General features: G+C 37.6%; 1 protein-coding gene across 12 annotated transcripts in view; it reads right to left on the reverse strand.

Annotated features, from left to right (window-relative positions):
- Positions 1-4473: 4473 nt before the first annotated feature.
- The window catches only part of si:ch211-250g4.3 (reticulocyte-binding protein 2 homolog a), a 34280-nt gene continuing 13971 nt past the window's right edge, over positions 4474-24782 (reverse strand). For 2 of the 12 annotated variants that reach the window (XM_044042413.1, XM_044042411.1), the window contains one exon: positions 4474-15625. In XM_044042413.1, coding sequence (XP_043898348.1) covers positions 4927-15625 — 10699 coding nt within the window. In that variant the 3' untranslated portion in view covers positions 4474-4926. Of the gene's footprint in view, positions 23845-24782 lie in introns of all 12 variants that reach the window. The other 10 variants (XM_044042407.1, XM_044042404.1, XM_044042408.1 and 7 more) reach the window with 10 other exon arrangements.

Below are 24782 nucleotides of genomic sequence, written 5' to 3' on the forward strand. Positions count from 1 at the left end.
TCATTCTGACAATTACTAACTTGGTGTACAAAACCTGTCCAAAAAGTCATACTATAGTATGTCATCCAAAATCAGTCAAAAAAAGTCATACTATTGTATGTCGTCCAAATTCTGTCAAAAAAGTCATACTATAGTATGTCGTCCAAAATCCGTCCAAAAAGTCACACTATAGTATGTCTTCTGAAATTGGTCAAAAAAGTCATAGTATAGTATGTGTCCAAAATCACCATAAAAAGAGTTTTAGAGCTTTACTTCACTGTGAAGTCACGTTTTTTCTTATTGCTCTAAATTCTGATGATAATGACCTCATTCAACCATGCTTGACAACACATTAACTGTGCCTTTAACTGCAGCCGTTTGCAGATGTTCAGTAAGAGGACATGATGAGAAAAAGCAGTGTCCACTTTAAAGTGTTCAAATGTGCTCACTGCAGTAAATGAGTGAAGAAATGTGAGGAAAATACATGAAAACCTTTTTATTGTCAACTACAGGTGCTGGTCATATAATTAGAATATCATCAAAAAGTTGATTTATGTCAGTAATTCCATTCAAAAAGTGAAACTTGTATATTATATTCATTCATTACACATAGACTGATATATTTCAAATGTTTATTTCTTTTAATTTTGATCATTATTACTGACAACTAATGAAAATCCCAAATTCAGTATCAGTAAGACCAATACAAAAAAGGTTTTTTAGAAATGTTGGCCAAATGAAAAGTATGAACATGGAAAGTATGAGCATGTACAGCACTCAACACTTAGTTGGGGCTCCTTTTGCCTGAATTACTGCAGCAATGCGGCGTGGCATGGAGTCCATCAGTCTGTGGTACTGCTCAGGTGTTATGAGTGCCCAGGTTGTTCCGACAGTGGCCTTCAGCTCTTCTGCATTGTTGGGTCTGGTGTATCACATCTTCCTCGTCACAGTACCCCATAGATTTTCTCTGGGGTTAAGGTCAGTCAAAAAAAAGAACAGGGATACCATGGTCCTTAAACCAGGTACTGGTAGCTTTGGCACTGTGTGCAGGTGCCAAGTCCTGTTGGAAAATGAAATCTGCATCTCCATAAAGTTGGTCAGCAGCAGGAAGCATGAAGTGCTCTAAAACTGACCCTGGACCAACACCAGCAGATGACATGGCCCCCCCAAACCATCACTGACTGTGGAAACTTTATACTGGACTTCAAGCAACGTGGATTCTGTGCCTCTCCTCTCTTCCTCCAGACTCTGGGACCTTGATTTCCAAAAGAAATGCAAAATTTACTTTCATTGGAGAACGTTTGAAGCACCGACTCCAGCTGCAGTCCACTCTTTGTGAATCTCCGCCACATTTTTGACTGGGTTTAGTTTCACAATCCTCTCCAGGGTGGGGTTATCCCTGTTGCTTGTACATGATTGTGTAGCCTACAGAACTAGACTGAGAGACCATTTAAAGGCCTTTGCAGGTGTTTTGAGTTAGAGATCTGATTAGAGTGAGGCACCAGGTGTCTTTTCACAATATTCTAATTTTCTGAATTTGGGGGTTTCATTAGTTGTCAGTTATAATCATCAACATTAAAAGCAATAAACAGTCTGTGTGGAATGAATGTATACATTATACAAATTTCACTTTTTGAATGGATCTGACAAAAATCAACTTTTTAAAGATATTCTAATTATATGACCAGCACCTGTATATATTGGTCCATATCAACACTGACACTTTTATTTTGAAATTCTACTAACCTACTTTCCTCAGTGTTTTTTTTTTTTTACTTAACCCGCCCCCTACAGGCCAGACTAGATAATCATTCTTAACAGTTTTAATGGTATAGGGACTGTTACGTCCCAAATAAAAATAATGACTGGGGAGGAAAAAAGAAGGGCCACAGAGGCAGTTAAGAATTCAAAACAAAAGGTGTTACTTTATTTTAAAGCAAATACGATGAATGTTAACTTTGAAGAAACTTAAAGCTCTGGAAAAGGAACAAAACAACCAGGTTTCAACACCTGACAACTGGATTGAGAAAACACACAACAACACACTACAGCAAGGTAAATGCCCTGCTAAAAACACCCTCCTTGCCACAGAAAGGAGTATCACACTTGTCACAGTCTCACCACACAACAGCTCCACTCAGCTCACCAAGAGAGGCCGGAGAGGCATTTCACCCTACTTTTATTCACCTCCACTGATTGCTGACCCAAGACTCCTGTGTGCAGGGCAGGGGGTGGAGAGTCAATCTGGGGACAGAACAGACACACCCACACAGACACACCCACACAGATGCACCAAACAAGCACTAAGGCCGGAACAGTGACATTTTTGACAGTTTATAATTGGATAGTTCACTAAATAATATACATGGGGACACACTGTACTAGGACACTTTTTGACAGTATGAAGGCAGTTGTTGACGTCATACTATATAATTGAAATATTTGACACTAAGTCAGTTTTTTGAAAACATGCGTTGAAAACACATGTTTGCTGTGGAGCAGTGACATCACATTAGCAGCAGCTAACCTGCTACTGGCCAGACTAGATAGTCATTTTCAACAGTTTTAATGGTCTATTGACATTTTTTGTTGAGGACATTCTCTGACGTTTTGGACAGTTCTTTGAGGACATGTGGAGAATTTATATTTTAATGTTTCTGATGACATACTATAGTAGGAAAGTTCATATCTGATCGTGTGTTTGCTGTGGAGCAGTGACGTCACGTTAGCATCAGCAGGTGTAATCTGAACACCTGTGGTCGGATGCGAACAGAGCGTCATCAGAGAATCTAAGAAATGTGTGGGTCATTTATAAGCAGCAGTTACCACACGTTTGTCCACATATTTGTTCCCACTGCTCCTCGTCCTCTACCTGTTTCTGTCTCTGCGTAGAAGAAGCTCCGCCTCCGACAAAGTGGAACATTCCAAATAGATCAACTCAGAGGGGAGGAGTGTAATGTACCAAGTCATGGAAAATACACAAAGGCTTTTAAATCAGTGTGTATTGTTGTTATTTCAAAACATTTTTGCTAAAACAGAGAAGAAAAAAAAACACCACCTGTAGGAAATGCTGCCACCTGCTGGACTGACACTGACACACACACACACACACACACACACACACTGGGCTGCTCTCAGCTGTGTTTTTACTCCAAATAAAGTCTCAACTTAAATTCACTGCTTTTTTCCCCTCAAGGACACTGATATGTGTCATCACTCACACGCAAAAAATGTTTTTATTAGTTTTTTAATTAATTGAAGTTGGGGCCCCCTGTCGGTGATGGGACCCTAATCAGCCACTTAGTTTGCCTATGCCTTGGGCCCGGCTCTGGCCTCATCTCTTGACATCAGCACTGAAGTCATAACTTCACAAGTTCTCATTTTCAATGATTATTCACACTATTATTGTGATTTGAAGCCATGTCAGTCTTGACTGTGCGTCATAGGGACCTCTGTTGGGGACTTTATAGATGCTCTTTATTTAGGCAGGGAAAGTAATTCGGGTAAAAGTTTTCCACAATGTGCATTCACACACTCAGCTAAAAATAATAATAATTATGTATCACGTTCTCCAAAACAACCAGCTGTTATAGTTTCACTTGACTAAAATAAATGTGAACCATACATGGCTGTAAAAAGAGAACGGTAGCCTATAATAGTGTATGATAATAAGTTGTTTTTTTAACTTTATTATGCATGATAATAAGTAAGCACGCTACTTTTATTTTGAGGTTGTTACATGCCACTTCCGCTCCCGGTCTATACGCCGTCATATTAATAAATGAGAAACAAAAAACGGAAAAAGGAATTTGCAATAACCAAATTTGGGCCGTTATTTGTTTTTGGTCTTTTCGTTTTTTGATGCTGAGAGCAAAATCTGTTTTTCCATATTTTGTTGCGCTGTTTCCGTATTTTCATATTTTGGTTTTGTCAGAAATAAAGATTATACTTTGGTACCCTGACCGCTCATGATGTCTTGTTTTTGTCCACAAACCTAAATTATTGAGTTTTTAAATGATTTCTTTGTTTTATGGAGCAAAGAAAGGAAGAAAATATTCACGTTTAATTTGAAAATGTCCTCCTTTTCTCATGCAAGCACAGTTGTCAACATGTACCTGTCGTACTGCAGCGTCCTGGTCCTGTTCACATTTGTTGGTCGTTTATTTTATGTTACGTGTCAAGAGTGATTATTATACATTTAATGTCACGAGAGCTCACAAAATGCCAGTTCACACTTAACCCAGCAGGTGTCAGCGTTGTCCAGAATTAACACATTATGTGTATTTTACCATTGCAGTCATTTAGAGGTGTACACACTGTCCCAATTTGATAAAATAGGATTTATCGATTTATCAAATGGAACATTTTCTCTTATCACTCCACATTTTTCCATATCCCTTTTTTTTTTTTAAAGAATTTTAAAGAATGTTTTGAATAAGCTGTTAGTAACAATTAGTTTGTAGTAAAGGTAAATAAATACACTGACAGAAAATATTGTAATATTGGTGGTACATTTATTAGATAAAAAAAAGCTTCTTGGAAAATGATCATATGTCTTATTTTTATGTACTGTATTTATTAATAATATACATATATGTATATATATACATATATACTGCATATATATCGGGTATGTTTCCTAAATAATCTTACAAGTAAAGAAATGGCAACCTCACAAGAGATGCAAGAACAAAAAGCGATAGATAGATAGATAGATAGAAAGAAAATGAATAAAAACAAGATTCTTTTTCACAGCATTCATTCCTAAAATACTATTAATATTTAATACACATGAAAATATTGTATAAAAGCCATGAAAGGTGACTGATGTTTGACACACAATCATCACAGTTTCCTAATCTGCAGAGATACTGTTATATTTAGTTGTGTTCAGTTGTATGGCTTATACATTACTTCATTTACAAAATGACTTCACACTTCCGTCTCTCACTTCTCCTCTTGTTCACACACTTGTTCACAGCTGGCACAACAAGGGCAGCAGCACTGACAGCAGTAATGCCGGAGCTGCCCGAAGAGTCCGCTCAACGCCTCAGAAGCTGCTTGAGATTGAAACACGGTGTGCTCATGTGTCTCAGTCGACGCTTGTTGTGTCGTCTGCGCCGCGGCGACGTCCACCCGTGACGTCTGATTAGCTTTGTCGCTGGTCGTCGTCTGTGCCCTTGACGCCGTTTCTTTCACGCGGAGTTTCTCGATCTCACCGAGCATCTGAGTCTTGAGTTGTTGGAGTTCTGCGTATTTTTGGTCAAGAGCCCTCTGGTTCTTCTCCCAGTGGCTTTTAGATGTTGTGTGAGGACTTGCAGGTTCTTGTTCCACTTCTTCTGTCTTCTCCTTCTGAAACAATGTTCTCTTAACAAACTGATTGACCACCTTGAGTCTCCTCTCCAGGTTGTGTCTCATTTCGTTGCCTCTGAACACCATGTGATCAATCTCCTTCCGGTCTTTTTTAGTTTCCTTCCAAATCTTGCGCAGACTCTCTCTCCTTGACGCTTTGTCACCTTGTTCTGGCGACGACTCGACAACTATTTTTAAATCTTTACTTTCTCCTTCAATATCAGTCACTACAACTTGACTCTCCTCCCGTTTCTTGAAATCCTCAGTCTGTACTGCCTGGTCAAATGTCTTTGTCCCCACATGTTTTTGCATCACTTCACAATAACCAGCGATGACACGTCTCTGTGTATCCAACTCACAACACTCGTGTTCTAAGACGGAAGTCAGTTCCAGTATCTCGACAATTTTGTGCTCGAGGTTGTCCGTGCTCTTCCTGAAGACGTTGCGTGTTCTTTGAGTCAACTGTCCCAGTTTTGCTCTCACGTGAGCCATGGTGTTCAGACAATGCTCGCACGCTTCCTCTTTCATTCCCTGCTTTTCGTGAATGAACCTTTCCTTCTCCCTGTCAAGAGTCGCCATCATTTGACACAGTCGTTCTTTTTCGTGGTTCATCTCCAGGATTGTGATTCCCAGCTCGTCCTTTTGCTCTTCGACATCTTTTTTATCTTGTTCTAATTTCTCGGTTTCTGTCTCATTGTTGGATTTCATCAGTTTTAAGTTTACTCTCTCTTTGTCCAGGTCCTCTCTCTCTTCCTTCAGCTCTGCTTTTAGTTTGTCAAGCTGTAACTTTTCCATGTCTTCTCTCTGCTCGATCATACTGATGAGACCTTCTTCTTTGTCAGCTGTGTCGTTACGGCGCTTCATGTGGACTTGACTCTCTTGGTTGATGATGTTCTCCTCCCCTTCTTCTTTTCCCCTTGTAGTTTCCAAATCTTGGACCTGTCCTTGGGTCTCGTCGTGGTCTAATTTGTGTTCTTGTAGTTTCTGTGCAATCATTTGCACGACATTCTTAAACTTCTGAAACTGAAGAGACTGATCTTTAATCTTCATGTTCTCGCGGTTGATCTGATCGAGTACAGCGTGAGTCGTCTTTTTCTGGCTTTGAAGATCAATATCTTCTATTCTCTCCTTCACGTCTTGTTGGAACGTCTTTATTTTTGTCGCAATGTCAGGTCTGATCCGATCCAACTCCCGCTTCTCGCTCGCTGTCCGATTTATTCTATCCAGTTCTTGATTCTTCTGACTGAGTTCCTGTCTCAAAACTTCTCTCTCTGCGAAAACTCTGCTCATATGGGTTTGTAGTTGCTGAAATTGTCTTCTGACTTCTTCATACTTTCGTTCTTGTTCTTTTTGTTTCAAAGCGATTGTGTTAAAGACCTCTTGAAGTTTGTCTCGTTGTGCCTGAACCTGAAGGTTTAGATCTTTAATGTTGGTTTTATGTCTGTTTATGTCATGAAGCAGTCTGCCTGCATGTTCCTTCAGCTTCTGAAGTTCAGCCTTTGTGATTTCCAGCTTTTCTTTGTCCTCTTTTAAGTCATGTTGTTTCTGGATATCAGACGATATCGGCTCCTTCATCGCCTCGTTCATTCTTTCCAGATCTTCTCTCTTGTTGTCCACCTTTGTCTTCAGTTTGACCTGATCTGTCTTGTGACCTTCCATGTCTCGTCTCTCTCTGACCATTTCTGACCACAAACTCCTCAAACTTTCCCTTTCTGTGGCCAGTTTCTCAGTGTAACCTGTCACAGTTAGTTTTTGTGCATCCAGAGCTTCATGTTTTTGCTCCAGAACACTGACTAGTTTCAGTAGGTTCTCCTCGTTTTGTTCCAGTTTGGTGATTTTGTTTTTCACGTCTTCACTTGTTCTTTCTTTCAGCTCGTGAAGTCTTGCTCTCAGAGATTCTAATGTTTTCATTTCACTCATGATCTTATATTCTCTTGCTTCCAGCTCACACATTTGTCCTTTGATTATGTCCTTTTCTTTCAAAAGTGTTTCTCTCTCTTTGTCAATGTCTGCCTTCATCTGACTGAAGTGTTCTCTCTCTTCTTTGATGTTGTTCATAGCAGCTTCAACCTCATGTTGCTGATTTTTGACGTCCTTTCTCAAAACGTCCAGTTCTTGTCTCTCTGCCAAAACTCTATTCATATGGTTTTGCAGTTCTTGCTTTTGTCTCCTGACGTCATCTCCCTTTTCTTCTTGCGCTTTTTGTTTCAAAGCAATTGAGTTAATCACATCCTTCAGTTTGTCTCTTTGCTCACAAACCTGTTCCATGAGGTCAGATTGTTGTTTGATGTCAGCTTTCATCAGCTCAAAATCCGATATCTCCTTCATAATTGTCTCATTATGTTTGGAAAGTTCTTCTCTCTCTTCCTTCAGCTCTGCCTTCAGTTTGTCAAGATGTAATTTTTCATTCAGATATTTTAGCTCAATGTCCTCTTTCTGGATGACTGTGTCTGACAGTAAACTTATCAAAGCATCCTTGTCTCTGCCAAACAACTCAGTGAAACAAACAAGTTTTTCTTTCTGTCCATCAAGTTTAATTAACTGTTCTTCCAGTGCAGTGTACAGAAGTCGTGTGTCTTCTTTGTTTTGTTGTAAACTTTCTGTTCTCTGTTTCATGTTCTCACTCATTCTTTCATTCAACTGTTGAAGTTTTACTTTTAGAAAGCCAATATCTCTCATTTTATTTAGGACTTCATCTTCTCTTCTTATCAGCTCAGAATTTTCTCTTTCCAGATTTTCCTTTTCATTCAAAATATTTTCTCTTTCTTTTTCAATTTCATTCTTCCTGTGACTGAGATGTTCTCTTTCTACATTAATGCTGCTCATGGCAGCTTCAGCTTCTCCTTTTGTCTTGTTGATTTTCTTCTTCAACAGTTCAAATTCTGTTCTTTCTTTTACTCTACTGTTCTCACTGGATTCCAGGTCTTGTTTCAGTCTTCTGATGGTGTCATCATGTAGCTCTTGTTCTTTTTGTTTGGAAATCATCTTTTTAACATATTCAAGTTTATCTCTTCGTTCTTGAGCCTGAAGTTTCAGATCTTTAATGGTGTTTTTCTCTTCGTTTATCTCACCAAACAGTCTGTCAGCATCTGCTTTCTTTTTTTGAAGTTCAGTCATTGTGATTTCCAACTTTTCTTTTTCCTTTGTTATATCATGTCGTAATCGGTCACTTTGTCTCTGGATGGCTGACCTCATCATCTCTAAGTCCAGTTTGTCTTGGTTCATCATCTCATTCATTCTTTCCATATCCTCTGTCTTTTGATCCTTTAGTTCAGTGAGATCTTCCTTGTCTAAGAAAGTGTTTGACTCTGGGTGACCGACCATGTCTTGTCTCTGTCTGATCATTTCTGACAACACCTTCCTTAAACCTTCCTTTTCTCTGGCCAGTTTTTCAGTGTAACATGTGATAGTTTGTTTTTGTGCATCCAGAGCCTTGTGTTTTTGCTCCAGAACGTTGACTAGTGTCAGTATTTTGTAGTTGTTTTGTTCCAGTCTGATGATTTTGTTTTTCATGTCTTCACTTATTCTTTCATTCAGCTCCTGAAGTCTTGCTTTCACAAATTCCAATGATTTAATTTCATTCATGATTTCATTTTCCCTCATTTTCAGCTCAGACCATTGTTCTCCAATTCTATCTTTTTCACTCGTCAGTGTTTCTCTCTCTTTGTCAATGTCTGCCTTCATCTGACTGAAGTGTTCTCTCTCTTCTTTGATGTTGTTCATAGCAGCTTCAACCTCATGTTGCTTATTTTCAACATCCTTTCTCAAAATGTCCAGTTCTTCTCTATCAATCAAAACTCTCTTCATGTGATGTTGCACTTCTTGATTCTGTCTTCTGATGTCATCTTCTTTTTGTTCTTGCTCTTTTTGTTTCATAGCAATTGAGTTTAATACGCCATAAAGTTTGTCTCTTTGTTCCTGAACCTGAAGTTTTAGATCATTAATGTTGGTTTTATCTCTCTTTATCTCATCAAACAGACTGTCTGCATGTTCCTTCATCTTCTGTATCTCAGTCTTTGTCATTTCCATATCTCGTCTTCCTTGTTCTAATTGGCCAGTTTGTTGCTTGATGTCAGTCTTCATCTGCTCAAACTCCAGTTTGGAATTGTTCATCTTCTCATTTGCTCTGTCCAGATCTTCTCTCTCTTCCTTCAGCTCTGCCTTCAGTTTGTCAAGATGTAACTTTTCATTCAGAGACATTTGCTTCCATACATTCTCAATGTCCTTTTTCTGGATGACTATATCTGACAGTAAACTTATCAGACTTTCCTTTTCTTTGCTCAACATTTCAGTGGAAGAAGCCAGTTTTTCTTTCTGTCCATCAAGTTTAATTAACTGTTCTTCCAGTGCAGTGTACAGAAGTCGTGTGTCTTCTTTGTTTTGTTGTAAACTTTCCATTTTGTGTTTGATGTTCTCACTCATTCTTTCATTCAGTTGTTGAAGTTTTACTTTCAGAATTCCAATGTCTTTCATTTTATTTAAGACTTCATCTTCTCTTCTTATCAGCTCAGAATTTTCTCTTTCCAGTTTGTCTTTTTCATTCTTCAACAGTTCAAGTTCTGTTCTTTCTCTTAGTCTACTGTTCTCACTGGTTTCCAGTTCTTGTTTCAGTCTTCTGATGGTGTCATCATGCAGCTCTTGTTCTTTTTGTTGTAAAGTCATCTTTCCAATGACATCTTCAAGTTTATTTCTTTGTTCCTGAACCTGGACTTTCAGGTCTTCAATGTTGGTTTTCTCTTGACTTATCTCCTCAAACAGCTTGACATTATGTTCTTGAGTCTTTTGAAGTTCAGTCTTTGCGATTTCCAACTTTTCTTTTTCCACATTTATGTCATGTTTTATTAGGTAATTTTGCCTTTGGATGTCTGATCTCATCAGCTCCAAGTCCAGTTTTTCTTGGTTCATCATTTCACTCATTCTTTCCATATCCTCTCTCTTTTGATCCAGTTCTGCCTTTAGATTTACAAGAGCTTCCTTTTCTGAGAAAGTGACTGGCTCCAGTTGACTTTCCATGTCTTGTCTCTGTCTGACAAATTCTGACAACACACTCATCAAACCTCCCCTTTCTTTGGCCAGTTTCTCAGTGTAATACGTCATAGTTGCTTCATGTGCACCCAGAGCCTTATGTTTCTGCTCTAGAACACTGACTAATTTCAGTATTTCGTCCTTGTTTTGTTGCAGTCTGATGAATTTGTTTTTCATGTCTTCACTCATCTTTTCATTTAGCTCTTTAAATCTTTCTCTCAGAGTTTCCAGTGTTTTCATTTCATTCAGGATTTTGTTTCCTCTCATTTTAAGCTCAAACAGTTGTGCTTCAATTCTGTCCTTTTCATTCATGAATGTTTCTCTCTCCTCTCTGATGTTGTTCATAGAAGCTCCAACCTCATGTTCCATATTGTTAAGATCCTTTCTCAAAATGTCCAGGTCTTGTCTTTCTGCCAAAACTCTGTTCATATGGTTTTGCAGTCCTTGAAATTGTTGTTTGATGTTATCCTCCCTTAGTTGTTGTTCTTTTTCTTTGAGAGTGATTAAATTTATCACATCATAGAGTTTGTCTCTTTGGGCCTGAACCTGAAGATTCAGATCTTCATTGTTGGTTTTCTCCCTCGTTATCTCATCTAACAGACTTTGTGCATGTTCCCTTGTCTTTTGTAGCTCATTCTTTGTCATTTCCATATCTCGCTGCCCTTGTTCCAGTCGGTCAGTTTGTTGCTTGATGTCAGATCTCATCAGCAATAACTCCACTTTCTCTTTATTCATTGTCTCATTCTGTCTTTGCAGTTCTTGTCTTTCTTCCTTCAGCTCGGCCTTCAGTTTGTTTAGTTGTAGTGTTTCCACATGAAGATCTTGCTTCCATTGATTCTCCATTTCTTTTCTTTGTGTTACCATATCTGATAACATTTTCAGATCGGCCATTTTTCTCTGTGTCAGGTCAGTGTGAACCCATATCTGGTTTCTCTGTACTTCAAAGTCTGAAAGTTTCTGCTCCAATACCAGAGATAATTTCCGCATGTCTTCACTGTTTTGCTCCAACTGACAAATCTTCTTTTGAACATCTACACATGTCTTTGCATTGAGCACTTTCAGTTTACCTATCACTGTTTGGATGGGCAGTATTTTACTCATGAACTGATCTTCTCTGACTTTTAACGCAGAACGATCAGCCTCTACTTCATCTCTCTCCTTCTCAAGTCTTTGTCTTTCCATTTCCAGACTAGTCTTCAGGTCATTGAGTTTTTCCTTTTCTTTACTGATGCTGCTCAACACAGATTCAAACTTTTCTTTCTTATTGTGGATATCCTTTCTCAAGATATTCAGTTCATCTCGTTTGGCAAAAACTCTGTTCTTATGGGTTTGTAGTTCCTGAATCTGTCTTCTGATGTCATCATCCTTAAGTTCTTGCTCTTTTTGCTTCAAGGTCATTGAGATGATCACATGATGAAGTTTGTTTTTTTGCTCCTGAACCTGAACAGTAAGTTGTTTCATGTTTGTTTTATCTCTGTTTATCTCATCTAACAATCTGTCTGCATCTTCTTTCTTCTTCAGAAGTTCCGTCTTTGTGGTTTCCAGCTTTCCTGTTTCCTCTTTGATGTTATGTCGAAATAGGTCATGTTGTTTCTGAATGTCTGACTTAATCAACTCCAATTTCATTTTGTCTTTATCTATATCCTCTCTCTTTTGATCCAGCTCTGCTTTTAATTTGACTAGATTTGCCTTTTCTGTTAAAGTCTCTCGTTCAACTTGACTTTCCATGTTTTGTCTCTGTCTGACAATTTCTGACAACAAGCTCATCAAACCTTCCCTTTCTCTGGCCAATGTCTCAGTGTAATATGTCATAGTTACTACATGTGCATCCACAGCCTCATGTTTTTGCTCCAGAACACTGACTAGTTTCAGTATGTCTCCCTTGTTTTGTTCCAATCTGATGATTTTGTTTTTCACGTCTTCACTCATCCTTTCATTCAGCTCTTGAAGCCTTGCTCTCAGAGTCCCCAAAGTTTGCATTTCATTCATGGTTTTATTTTCTACCATTTTCAGCTCAGACAGTCGTCCCTCAATTCTGTCCTTTTCATTCATCAGTGTTTCTCTCTCTTTGTCAATGTCTGCCTTCATCTGACTGAAGTGTTCTCTCTCTTCTTTGATGTTGTTCATAGCAGCTTCAACCTCATGTTGCTTATTTTCAACATCCTTTCTCAAAATGTCCAGTTCTTCTCTTTCAATCAAAACTCTCTTCATGTGATGTTGCACTTCTTGATTCTGTCTTCTGATGTCATCTTCTTTTTGTTCTTGCTCTTTTTGTTTCATAGCAATTGAGTTTAATACGCCATAAAGTTTGTCTCTTTGTTCCTGAACCTGAAGTTTTAGATCATTAATGTTGGTTTTATCTCTCTTTATCTCATCAAACAGACTGTCTGCATGTTCCTTCATCTTCTGTCGCTCAGTCTTTGTCATTTCCATATCTCGTCTTCCTTGTTCTAATTGGCCAGTTTGTTGTTTGATGTCAGTCTTCATCTGCTCAAACTCCAGTTTGGAATTGTTCATCTTCTCATTTGCTCTGTCCAGATCTTCTCTCTCTTCCTTCAGCTCTGCCTTCAGTTTGTCAAGATGTAATTTTTCATTCAGATATTTTAGCTCAATGTCCTCTTTCTGGATGACTGAGTCTGACAGTAAACTTATCAAAGCATCCTTGTCTCTGCCAAACAACTCAGTGAAACAAACCAGTTTTTCTTTCTGTCCATCAAGTTTAATTAACTGTTCTTCCAGTGCAGTGTACAGAAGTCGTGTGTCTTCTTTGTTTTGTTGTAAACTTTCCATTTTCTGTTTAATGATCTCACTCATTCTTTCATTCAACTGTTGAAGTTTTACTTTCAGAATTCCAATGTCTTTCATTTTATTTAAGACTTCATCTTCTCTTCTTATCAGCTCAGAATTTTCTCTTTCCAGTTTGTCTTTTTCATTCTTCAACAGTTCAAGTTCTGTTCTTTCTCTTACTCTACTGTTCTCACTGGTTTCCAGTTCCTGTTTCAGTCTTCTGATGGTGTCATCATGTAGTTCTTGTTCTTTTTGTTGTAAAGTCATCTTTCCAATGACATCTTCAAGTTTCTTCCTTTGTTCCTGAACCTGGACTTTCAGCTCTTCAATGTTGGTTTTCTCTTGGCTTATCTCCTCAAACAGCTTGACATTATGTTCTTGCCTCTTTTGAAGTTCAGTTTTTGTGATTTCCAACTTTTCTTTTTCCACATTTATGTCATGTTTAAATTGGTCACTTTGCCTTAGGATGTCTGACCTCATCAGCTCCAAGTCCATTTTTTCTTGGTTCATCATCTCACTCATTCTTTCCATATCCTCTCTCTTTTGATCCAGTTCTGCCTTTAGATTTAAGAGATCTTCCATTTCTAAGAAAGTGTCTGACTCCAGTTGACTTTCCATGTCTTGTCTCTGTCTGACAATTTCTGACAACACACTCATCAAACCTTCCCTTTCTTTGGCCAGTTTCTCAGTGAAACGTGTCATAGTTATTGTTTGTGCATCCAGAGTCTCATAATTTTGCTTTAGAACACTGACTAATTTCAGTATTTCGTCTTTGTTTTGTTCCAGTCTGATGAATTTATTTTTCACGTCTTCACTTATTCTTTCATTCAGCTGCTGAAGTCTTGCTTTCAGAGATTTCATGGATTTCATTTCATTCATGATTTCATTTTCCCTAATTTTTAGGTCAGACCATTGTTCTTCCATTATATGTTTTTGATTCATAAGGATTTCTTTCTCTTTGTCAATGTCTGCCTTCATCTGATTGAAGTGTTCTCTATCTTCTCTGATGTACTTCATGGCAGCTTCAACTTCATGTTTCTTATTTCTGACATCCTTTCTCAAAATGTCCAGTTCTTCTCTTTCATCAAAAAGTTTGTCTCTTTGTTCCTGAACCTGAAGTTTTAGATCATTAATGTTGGTTTTATCTCTGTTTACCTCATCAAACAGACTGTCTGCATGTTCCTTCATCTTCTGTAGCTCAGTCTTTGTCATTTCCATATCTCGTCTTCCTTGTTCTAATTGGTCAGTTTGTTGTTTGATGTCAGTCTTCATCTGCTCAAACTCCAGTTTGGAATTGTTCATCTTCTCATTTGCTCTGTCCAGATCTTCTCTCTCTTCCTTCAGCTCTGCCTTCAGTTTGTCAAGATGTAATTTTTCATTCAGATATTTTAGCTCAATGTCCTCTTTCTGGATGACTGAGTCTGACAGTAAACTTATCAAAGCATCCTTGTCTCTGCCAAACAACTCAGTGAAACAAACCAGTTTTTCTTTCTGTCCATCAAGTTTAATTAACTGTTCTTCCAGTGCAGTGTACAGAAGTCGTGTGTCTTCTTTGTTTTGTTGTAAACTTTCTGTTCTCTGTTTCATGTTCTCACTCATTCTTTCATTCAACTGTTGAAGTTTAACTTTCAGAATTTCAATGTCTTTCACTTTATTTAAGACTTCATCTTCTCTTTTTATCAGCTCAGAATTTTCTCTTTCCAGTTTGTCTTTTTCATTCTTCAACAGTTCAAGTTCTCTTCTTTCTCTTAGTCTACTGTTCTCACTGGTTTCCAGTTCTTGTTTCAGTCTTCTGATGGTGTCATCATGTAGTTCTTGTTCTTTTTGTTGTAAAGTCATCGTTCCAATGACATCTTCAAGTTTATTTCTTTGTTCCTGAACCTGGACTTTCAGGTCTTCAATGTTGGTTTTCTCTTGACTTATCTCCTCAAACAGCTTGACATTATGTGCTTTCGTCTTTTGAAGTTCAGTCTTTGCGATTTCCAACTTTACTTTTTCCACATTTATGTCATGTTTTAATTGGTCACTTTGCCTTTGGATGTCTGATCTCATCAGCTCCAAGTCCATTTTTTCTTGGTTCATCATTTCACTCATTCTTTCCATATCCTCTCTCTTTTGATCCAGCTCTGCCTTTAGATTTACAAGAGCTTCCTTTTCTGAGAAAGTGACTGGCTCCAGTTGACTTTTCATGTCTTGTCTCTGTCTAACAATTTCTGACAACACACTCATCAAACCTTCACTTTCTTTGGCCAGTTTCTCAGTGAAACATGTCATAGTTGCTTCATGTGCATCCACAGCCTCATGTTTTTGCTCCAGAACACTGACTAGTTTCAGTATGTCTCCCTTGTTTTGTTCCAATCTGGTGATTTTGTTTTTCACATCTTCACTCATCCTTTCATTCAGCTCTTGAAGCCTTGCTCTCAGAGTCCCCAACGTTTTCATTTCATTCATGGTTTTATTTTCTACCATTTTTAGTTCAGACCATTGTTCTTCCATTATATGTTTTTGATTCATAAGGATTTCTCTCTCTTTGTCAATGTCTGCCTTCATCTGACTGAAGTGTTCTCTCTCTTCACTGATGTTCTTCATAGCAGCTTCAACTTCATGTTTCTTATTTCTGACATCCTTTCTCAAAATGTCCAGTTCTTCTCTTTCATCAAAAAGTTTGTCTCTCTGTTCCTGAACCTGAAGTTTTAGATCATTAATGTTGGTTTTATCTCTGTTTATCTCATCAAAAAGACTGTCTGTATGTTCCTTCATCTTCTGTATCTCAGTCTTTGTCATTTCCATATCTCGTCTTCCTTGTTCTAATTGTTCAGTTTGTTGCTTGATGTCAGTCTTCATCTGCTCAAACTCCAGTTTGGAATTGTTCATCTTCTCATTTGCTCTGTCCAGATCTTCTCTCTCTTCCTTCAGCTCTGCCTTCAGTTTGTCAAGATGTAATTTTTCATTCAGAGACATTTGCTTCCATACATTCTCAATGTCCTTTTTCTGGATGACTATATCTGACAGTAAACTTATCAGACTTTCCTTTTCTTTGCTCAACATTTCAGTGAAACAAACCAGTTTTTCTTTCTGTCCATCAAGTTTAGTTAACTGTTCTTCCAGTGCATTGTACAGAAGTTGTGTGTCTTCTGTCTTTTGTTGTAAACTTTTCATTTTGTGTTTAATGATCTCACTCATTCTTTCATTCAGTTGTTGAAGTTTTACTTTCAGAATTTCAATGTCTTTCATTTGATCTAAGACTTCATCTTCTCTTCTTATCAGCTCAGAATTTTCTCTTTCCAGTTTGTCTTTTTCATTCTTCAACAGTTCAAGTTCTGTTCTTTCTCTTAGTCTACTGTTGTCACTGGTTTCCAGTTCTTGTTTCAGTCTTCTGATGGTGTCATCATGCAGCTCTTGTTCTTTTTGTTGTAAAGTCATCTTTCCAATGACACCTTCAAGTTTATTACTTTGTTCCTGAACCTGGACTTTCAGGTCTTCAATGTTGGTTTTCTCTTGGCTTATCTCCTCAAACAGCTTGACATTATGTTCTTGGGTCTGTTGAAGTTCAGTTTTTGTGAATCCCAACTTTTCTTTTTCCACATTTATATCATGTTTAAATTGGTCATTTTGCCTTAGGATGTCTGACCTCATCAGCTCCAAATCCATTTTTTCTCGGTTCATCATCTCACTCATTCTTTCCATATCCTCTCTCTTTTGATCCAGCTCTGCCTTTAGATTTAAGAGAACTTCCTTTTCTAAGAAAGTGTCTGACTCCAGTTGACTTTCCATGTCTTGTCTCTGTCTGACAAATTCTGACAACACACTCATCAAATCATCCCTTTCTTTGGCCAGTTTCTCAGTGTAACATGTCATAGTTATTGTTTGTGCATCCAGAGCCTCATAGTTTTGCTCCAGAACACTAAATAATTTCAGTATTTCTTCCTTGTTTTGTTCCAGTCTGATGAATTTGTTTTTCACGTCTTCACTTATTCTTTCATTCAGCTTCTGAAGTCTTGCTTTCAGAGATTTCATGGATTTCATTTCATTCATGATTTCATTTTCCCTCATTTTTAGTTCAGACCATTGTTCTTCCATTATATGTTTTTGATTCATAAGGATTTCTCTCTCCTTGTCAATGTCTGCCTTCATCTGACTGAAGTGTTCTCTCTCTTTTTTGATGTCATTCATAGCAGCTTCAACCTCATGTTGCTTATTTTCAACATCCTTTCTCAAAATGTCCAGTTCTTCTCTTTCTGCCAAAACACTGTTCTTGTAAGTTTGCATTTCTTGAGTTTGTCTTCTGATGTCATCTTCTTTTTGTTCTTGCTCTTTTTGTTTCAAAGCAATTGAGTTTAATACGCCATAAAGTTTGTCTCTTTGTTCCTGAACCTGAAGTTTTAGATCATTAATGTTGGTTTTATCACTCTTTATCTCCTCGAAAAGTCTGTTGGTATGTTCCTTCATCTTCTGTATCTCAGTCTTTGTCATTTTCATATCTCGTCTTCCTTGTTCTAATTGGCCAGTTTGTTGTTTGATGTCAGTCTTCATCTGCTCAAACTCCAGTTTGGAATTGTTCATCTTCTCATTTGCTCTGTCCAGACCTTCTCTCTCTTCCTTCAGCTCTGCCTTCAGTTTGTCAAGATGTAATTTTTCATTCAGAGACTTTTGCTTCCATACATTCTCAATGTCCTTTTTCTGGATGACTATATCTGACAGTAAACTTATCAGACTTTCCTTTTCTTTGCTCAACATTTCAGTGGAAGAAGCCAGTTTTTCTTTCTCTCCATCAAGTTTAGTTAACTGTTCTTCCAGTGCAGTGTACAGAAGTTGTGTGTCTTCTTTATTTTGTTGTAAACTTTCCATTTTGTGTTTGATGTTCTCACTCATTCTTTCATTCAGTTGTTGAAGTTTTACTTTCAGAATTTCAATGTCTTTCATTTTATTTAAGACTTCATCTTCTCTTCTTATCAGCTCAGAATTTTCTCTTTCCAGTTTGTCTTTTTCATTCTTCAACAGTTCAAGTTCTGTTCTTTCTCTTACTCTACTGTTCTCACTGGTTTCCAGTTCTTGTTTCAGTCTTCTGATGGTGTCATCGTGCAGCTCTTGTTCTTTTTGTTGTAAAGTCATCTTTTCAATGACATCTTCAAGTTTATTTCTTTGTTCCTGAACCTGGACTTTCAGGTCTTCAATGTTGGTTTTCCCTTGGCTTATCTCCTCAAACAGCTTGACATTATGTGCTTGCGTCTTTTGAAGTTCAGTTTTTTTGATTTCCAACTTTTCTTTTTCCACATTTATGTCATGTTTTAATAGGTAATTTTGCCTTTGGATGTCTGACCTCATCAGCTCCAAATCCATTTTTTCTCGGTTCATCATCTCACTCATTCTGTCCATATCCTCTCTCTTTTGATCCAGCTCTGCCTTCAGTTTTACAATTTCTGACAACAAACTCTTCAAACCTCCCCCTTCTTTGGCCAGTTTCTCAGTGTAATACGTCATAGTTGCTTCATGTGCACCCAGAGCCTTATGTTTCTGCTCTAGAACACTGACTAATTTCAGTATTTCGTCCTTGTTTTGTTGCAGTCTGATGAATTTGTTTTTCATGTCTTCACTCATCTTTTCATTTAGCTCTTTAAATCTTTCTCTCAGAGTTTCCAGTGTTTTCATTTCATTCAGGATTTTGTTTCCTCTCATTTTAAGCTCAAACAGTTGTGCTTCAATTCTGTCCTTTTCATTCATGAATGTTTCTCTCTCCTCTCTGATGTTGTTCATAGAAGCTCCAACCTCATGTTCCATATTGTTAAGATCCTTTCTCAAAATGTCCAGGTCTTGTCTTTCTGCCAAAACTCTGTTCATATGGTTTTGCAGTCCTTGAAATTGTTGTTTGATGTTATCCTCCCTTAGTTGTTGTTCTTTTTCTTTGAGAGTGATTAAATTTATCACATCATAGAGTTTGTCTCTTTGGGCCTGAACCTGAAGATTCAGATCTTCATTGTTGGTTTTCTCCCTCGTTATCTCATCTAACAGACTTTGTGCATGTTCCCTTGTCTTTTGTAGCTCATTCTTTGTCATTTCCATATCTCGCTGCCCTTGTTCCAGTCGGTCAGTTTGTTGCTTGATGTCAGATCTCATCAGCAATAACTCCACTTTCTCTTTATTCATTGTCTCATTCTGTCTTTGCAGTTCTTGTCTTTCTTCCTTCAGCTCGGCCTTCAGTTTGTTTAGTTGTAGTGTTTCCACATGAAGATCTTGCTTCCATTGATTCTCCATTTCTTTTCTTTGTGTTACCATATCTGATAACATTTTCAGATCGGCCATTTTTCTCTGTGTCAGGTCAGTGTGAACCCATATCTGGTTTCTCTGTACTTCAAAGTCTGAAAGTTTCTGCTCCAATACCAGAGATAATTTCCGCATGTCTTCACTGTTTTGCTCCAACTGACAAATCTTCTTTTGAACATCTACACATGTCTTTGCATTGAGCACTTTCAGTTTACCTATCACTGTTTGGATGGGCAGTATTTTACTCATGAACTGATCTTCTCTGACTTTTAACGCAGAACGATCAGCCTCTACTTCATCTCTCTCCTTCTCAAGTCTTTGTCTTTCCATTTCCAGACTAGTCTTCAGGTCATTGAGTTTTTCCTTTTCTTTACTGATGCTGCTCAACACAGATTCAAACTTTTCCTTCTTATTGTGGATATCCTTTCTCAAGATATTCAGTTCATCTCTTTTGGCAAAAACTCTGTTCTTATGGGTTTGTAGTTCCTGAATCTGCCTTCTGATGTCATCATCCTTAAGTTCTTGCTCTTTTTGCTTCAAGGTCATTGAGAGGATCACATGATGAAGTTTGTTTTTTTGCTCCTGAACCTGAACAGTAAGTTGTTTCATGTTTGTTTTATCTCTGTTTATCTCATCTAACAATCTGTCTGCATCTTCTTTCTTCTTCAGAAGTTCCGTCTTTGTGGTTTCCAGCTTTCCTGTTTCCTCTTTGATGTTATGTCGAAATAGGTCATGTTGTTTCTGAATGTCTGACTTAATCAACTCCAATTTCATTTTGTCTTTATCTATATCCTCTCTCTTTTGATCCAGCTCTGCTTTTAATTTTACTAGATTTGCCTTTTCTGTTAAAGTCTCTCGTTCAACTTGACTTTCCATGTTTTGTCTCTGTCTGACAATTTCTGACAACAAACTCATCAAACCTTCCCTTTCTCTGGCCAATGTCTCAGTGTAATATGTCATAGTTACTACATGTGCATCCACAGCCTCATGTTTTTGCTCCAGAACACTGACTAGTTTCAGTATGTCTCCCTTGTTTTGTTCCAATCTGATGATTTTGTTTTTCACGTCTTCACTCATCCTTTCATTCAGCTCTTGAAGCCTTGCTCTCAGAGTCCCCAAAGTTTGCATTTCATTCATGGTTTTATTTTCTACCGTTTTCAGCTCAGACAGTCGTCCCTCAATTCTGTCCTTTTCATTCATCAGTGTTTCTCTCTCTTTGTCAATGTCTGCCTTCATCTGACTGAATTGTTCTCTCTCTTTTTTGATGTCGTTCATAGCAGCTTCAACCTCATGTTGCTTATTTTCAACATCCTTTCTCAAAATGTCCAGTTCTTCTCTTTCTGCCAAAACACTGTTCTTGTAAGTTTGCATTTCTTGAGTTTGTCTTCTGATGTCATCTTCTTTTTGTTCTTGCTCTTTTTGTTTCATAGCAATTGAGTTTAATACGCCATAAAGTTTGTCTCTTTGTTCCTGAACCTGAAGTTTTAGATCATTAATGTTGGTTTTATCTCTCTTTATCTCATCAAACAGACTGTCTGCATGTTTCTTCATCTTCTGTATATCAGTCTTTGTCATTTCCATATCTCGTCTTCCTTGTTCTAATTGGCCAGTTTGTTGTTTGATGTCAGTCTTCATCTGCTCAAACTCCAGTTTGGAATTGTTCATCTTCTCATTTGCTCTGTCCAGATCTTCTCTCTCTTCCTTCAGCTCTGCCTTCAGTTTGTCAAGATGTAATTTTTCATTCAGAGACATTTGCTTCCATACATTCTCAATGTCCTTTTTCTGGATGACTATATCTGACAGTAAACTTATCAGACTTTCCTTTTCTTTGCTCAACATTTCAGTGGAAGAAGCCAGTTTTTCTTTCTGTCCATCAAGTTTAGTTAACTGTTCTTCCAGTGCAGTGTACAGAAGTCGTGTGTCTTCTTTGTTTTGTTGTAAACTTTCCATTTTGTGTTTGATGTTCTCACTAATTCTTTCATTCAGTTGTTGAAGTTTTACTTTCAGAATTCCAATGTCTTTCACTTTATTTAAGACTTCATCTTCTCTTTTTATCAGTTCAGAATTTTCTCTTTCCAGTTTGTCTTTTTCATTCTTCAACAGTTCAAGTTCTGTTCTTTCTCTTAGTCTACTGTTTTCACTGGTTTCCAGTTCTTGTTTCAGTCTTCTGATGGTCTCATCATGCAGCTCTTGTTCTTTTTGTTGTAAAGTCATCTTTCCAATGACATCTTCAAGTTTCTTCCTTTGTTCCTGAACCTGGATTTTCAGGTCTTCAATGTTGGTTTTCTCTTGGCTTATCTCCTCAAACAGCTTGACATTATGTTCTTTCGTCTTTTGAAGTTCAGTTTTTGTGATTTCCAACTTTTCTTTTTCCACATTTATGTCAGGTTTAAATTGGTCACTTTGCCTATGGATGTCTGACCTCATCAGCTCCAAATCCATTTTTTCTCGGTTCATTATCTCACTCATTCTTTCCATATCCTCTCTCTTTTGATCCAGCTCTGCCTTTAGTTTTACAATTTCTGAAAACAAACTCCTTAAACCTCCCCTTTGTTTGGCCAGTTTCTCAATGTAATACGTCATAGTTGCTTCATGTGCACCCAGAGCCTTATGTTTCTGCTCTAGAACACTGACTAATTTCAGTATTTCTTCCTTGTTTTGTTGCAGTCTAATCAATTTGTTTTTCATGTCTTCACTCATCTTTTCATTTAGCTCTTTAAATCTTACTCTCAGAGTTTCCAGTGTTTTAATTTCATTCATGGTTTTATTTTCTACCATTTTCAGCTCAGACAGTCGTCCCTCAATTCTGTCCTTTTCATTCATCAGTGTTTCTCTCTCTTTGTCAATGTCTGCCTTCATCTGACTGAAGTGTTCTCTCTCTTCTCTGTTGTCGTTCATTGCAGCTTCAACCTCAAGTCTCTCATTTTCAACATCTTTTCTCAAAATGTCCAGTTCTTCTCTTTCTGCTAAAACACTGTTCTTGTAAGTTTGCATTTCTTGAGTTTGTCTTCTGATGTCATCTTCTTTTTGTTCTTGCTCTTTTTGTTTCAAAGCAATTGAGTTTAATACGCCATAAAGTTTGTCTCTTTGTTCCTGAACCTGAAGTTTTAGATCATTAATGTTGGTTTTATCTCTCTTTATCTCATCAAACAGACTGTCTGCATGTTCCTTCGTCTTCTGTATCTCAGTCTTTGTCATTTCCATATCTCGTCTTCCTTGTTCTAATTGGTCAGTTTGTTGTTTGATGTCAGTCTTCATCTGCTCAAACTCCAGTTTGGAATTGTTCATCTTCTCATTTGCTCTGTCCAGATATTCTCTCTCTTCCTTCAGCTCTGCCTTCAGTTTGTCAAGATGTAATTTTTCATTCAGATATTTTAGCTCAATGTCCTCTCTCTGGATGACTGTGTCTGACAGTAAACTTATCAAAGCATCCTTGTCTCTGCCAAACAACTCAGTGAAACAAACAAGTTTTTCTTTCTGTCCATCAAGTTTAATTAACTGTTCTTCCAGTGCAGTGTACAGAAGTCGTGTGTCTTCTTTGTTTTGCTGTAAACTTTCTGTTTTCTGTTTGATGTTCTCACTCATTCTTTCATTCAGTTGTTGAAGTTTTACTTTCAGAATTCCAATGTCTTTCATTTTATTTAAGACTTCATCTTCTCTTCTTATCAGCTCAGAATTTTCTCTTTCCAGTTTGTCTTTTTCATTCTTCAACAGTTCAAGTTCTGTTCTCTCTCTTAGTCTACTGTTCTCACTGGTTTCCAGTTCTTGTTTCAGTCTTCTGATGGTGTCATCATGCAGCTCTTGTTCTTTTTGTTGTAAAGTCATCTTTCCAATGACATCTTCAAGTTTCTTCCTTTGTTCCTGAACCTGGACTTTCAGGTCTTCAATGTTGGTTTTCTCTTGGCTTATCTCCTGAAACAGTTTGATATTGTCTTCTTTCGTCTTTTGAAGTTCAGTTTTTGTGATTGCCAACTTTTCTTTTTCCACATTTATATCATGTTTTAATTGGTCATTTTGCCTTAGGATGTCTGATCTCATCAGCTCCAAGTCCATTTTGTCTCGGTTCATCATCTCACTCATTCTTTCCATATCCTCTCTCTTTTGATCCAGCTCTGCCTTTAGATTTAAGAGATCTTCCTTTTCTAAGAAAGTGTCTGACTCCAGTTGACTTTCCATGTCTTGTCTCTGTCTGACAATTTCTGACATCACACTCATCAAACCTTCCCTTTCTTTGGCCAGTTTCTCAGTGTAACATGTCATAGTTATTGTTTGTGCATTCAGAGTCTCATGGTTTTGCCCCAGAACACTAACGAATTTTAGTAAGTTGCCCTGGTTTTGCTCCAGTCTGATGACTTTGTTTTTCACGTGTTCACCCATCTTTTCATTCAGCCCTCGAAGTCTTGCTCTCAGAGTTTCCAATTTCTCCATGTCAGTCAGGATTTCATTTTCCCACATTTTCAGCTCAGACCATTGTTTTCCCATTCTATCTTTTTCACTCGTCAGTGTTTCTCTCTCTTTGTCAATGTCTGCCTTCATCTGACTGAAGTGTTCTCTCTCTTTTTTGATGTCATTCATAGCAGCTTCAACCTCATGTTGCTTATTTTCAACATCCTTTCTCAAAATGTCCAGTTCTTCTCTTTCTGCCAAAACACTGTTCTTGTAAGTTTGCATTTCTTGAGTTTGTCTTCTGATGTCATCTTCTTTTTGTTCATGCTCTTTTTGTTTCAAAGCTATTGAGTTTAATACGCCATAAAGTTTGTCTCTCTGTTCATGAACCTGAAGTTTTAGATCATTAATGTTGGTTTTATCTCTCTTTATCTCATCAAACAGACTCTCTGCATGTTCCTTCATCTTCTGTCGCTCAGTCTTTGTCATTTCCATATCTCGTCTTCCTTGTTCTAATTGGTCAGTTTGTTGTTTGATGTCAGTCTTCATCTGCTCAAACTCCAGTTTGGAATTGTTCATCTTCTCATTTGCTCTGTCCAGATCTTCTCTCTCTTCCTTCAGCTCTGCCTTCAGTTTGTCAAGATGTAATTTTTCATTCAGATACTTTAGCTCAATGTCCTCTTTCTGGATGACTGAGTCTGACAGTAAACTTATCAAAGCATCCTAGTCTCTGCCAAACAACTCAGTGAAACAAACAAGTTTTTCTTTCTGTCCATCAAGTTTAGTAAACTGTTCTTCCAGTGCAGTGTACAGAAGTTGTGAGTCTTCTTTGTTTTGTTGTAAACTTTCTGTTCTCTGTTTCATGTTCTCACTAATTTTTTCATTCAACTGTTGAAGTTTAACTTTCAGAATTTCAATGTCTTTCATTTTATTTAAGACTTCATCTTCTCTTCTTATCAGTTCAGAATTTTCTCTTTCCAGTTTGTCTTTTT

Source organism: Solea senegalensis, linkage group LG13 (genome assembly GCF_019176455.1).
Source record: "Solea senegalensis isolate Sse05_10M linkage group LG13, IFAPA_SoseM_1, whole genome shotgun sequence".
In the NCBI taxonomy this organism is placed as follows: domain Eukaryota; kingdom Metazoa; phylum Chordata; class Actinopteri; order Pleuronectiformes; family Soleidae; genus Solea; species Solea senegalensis.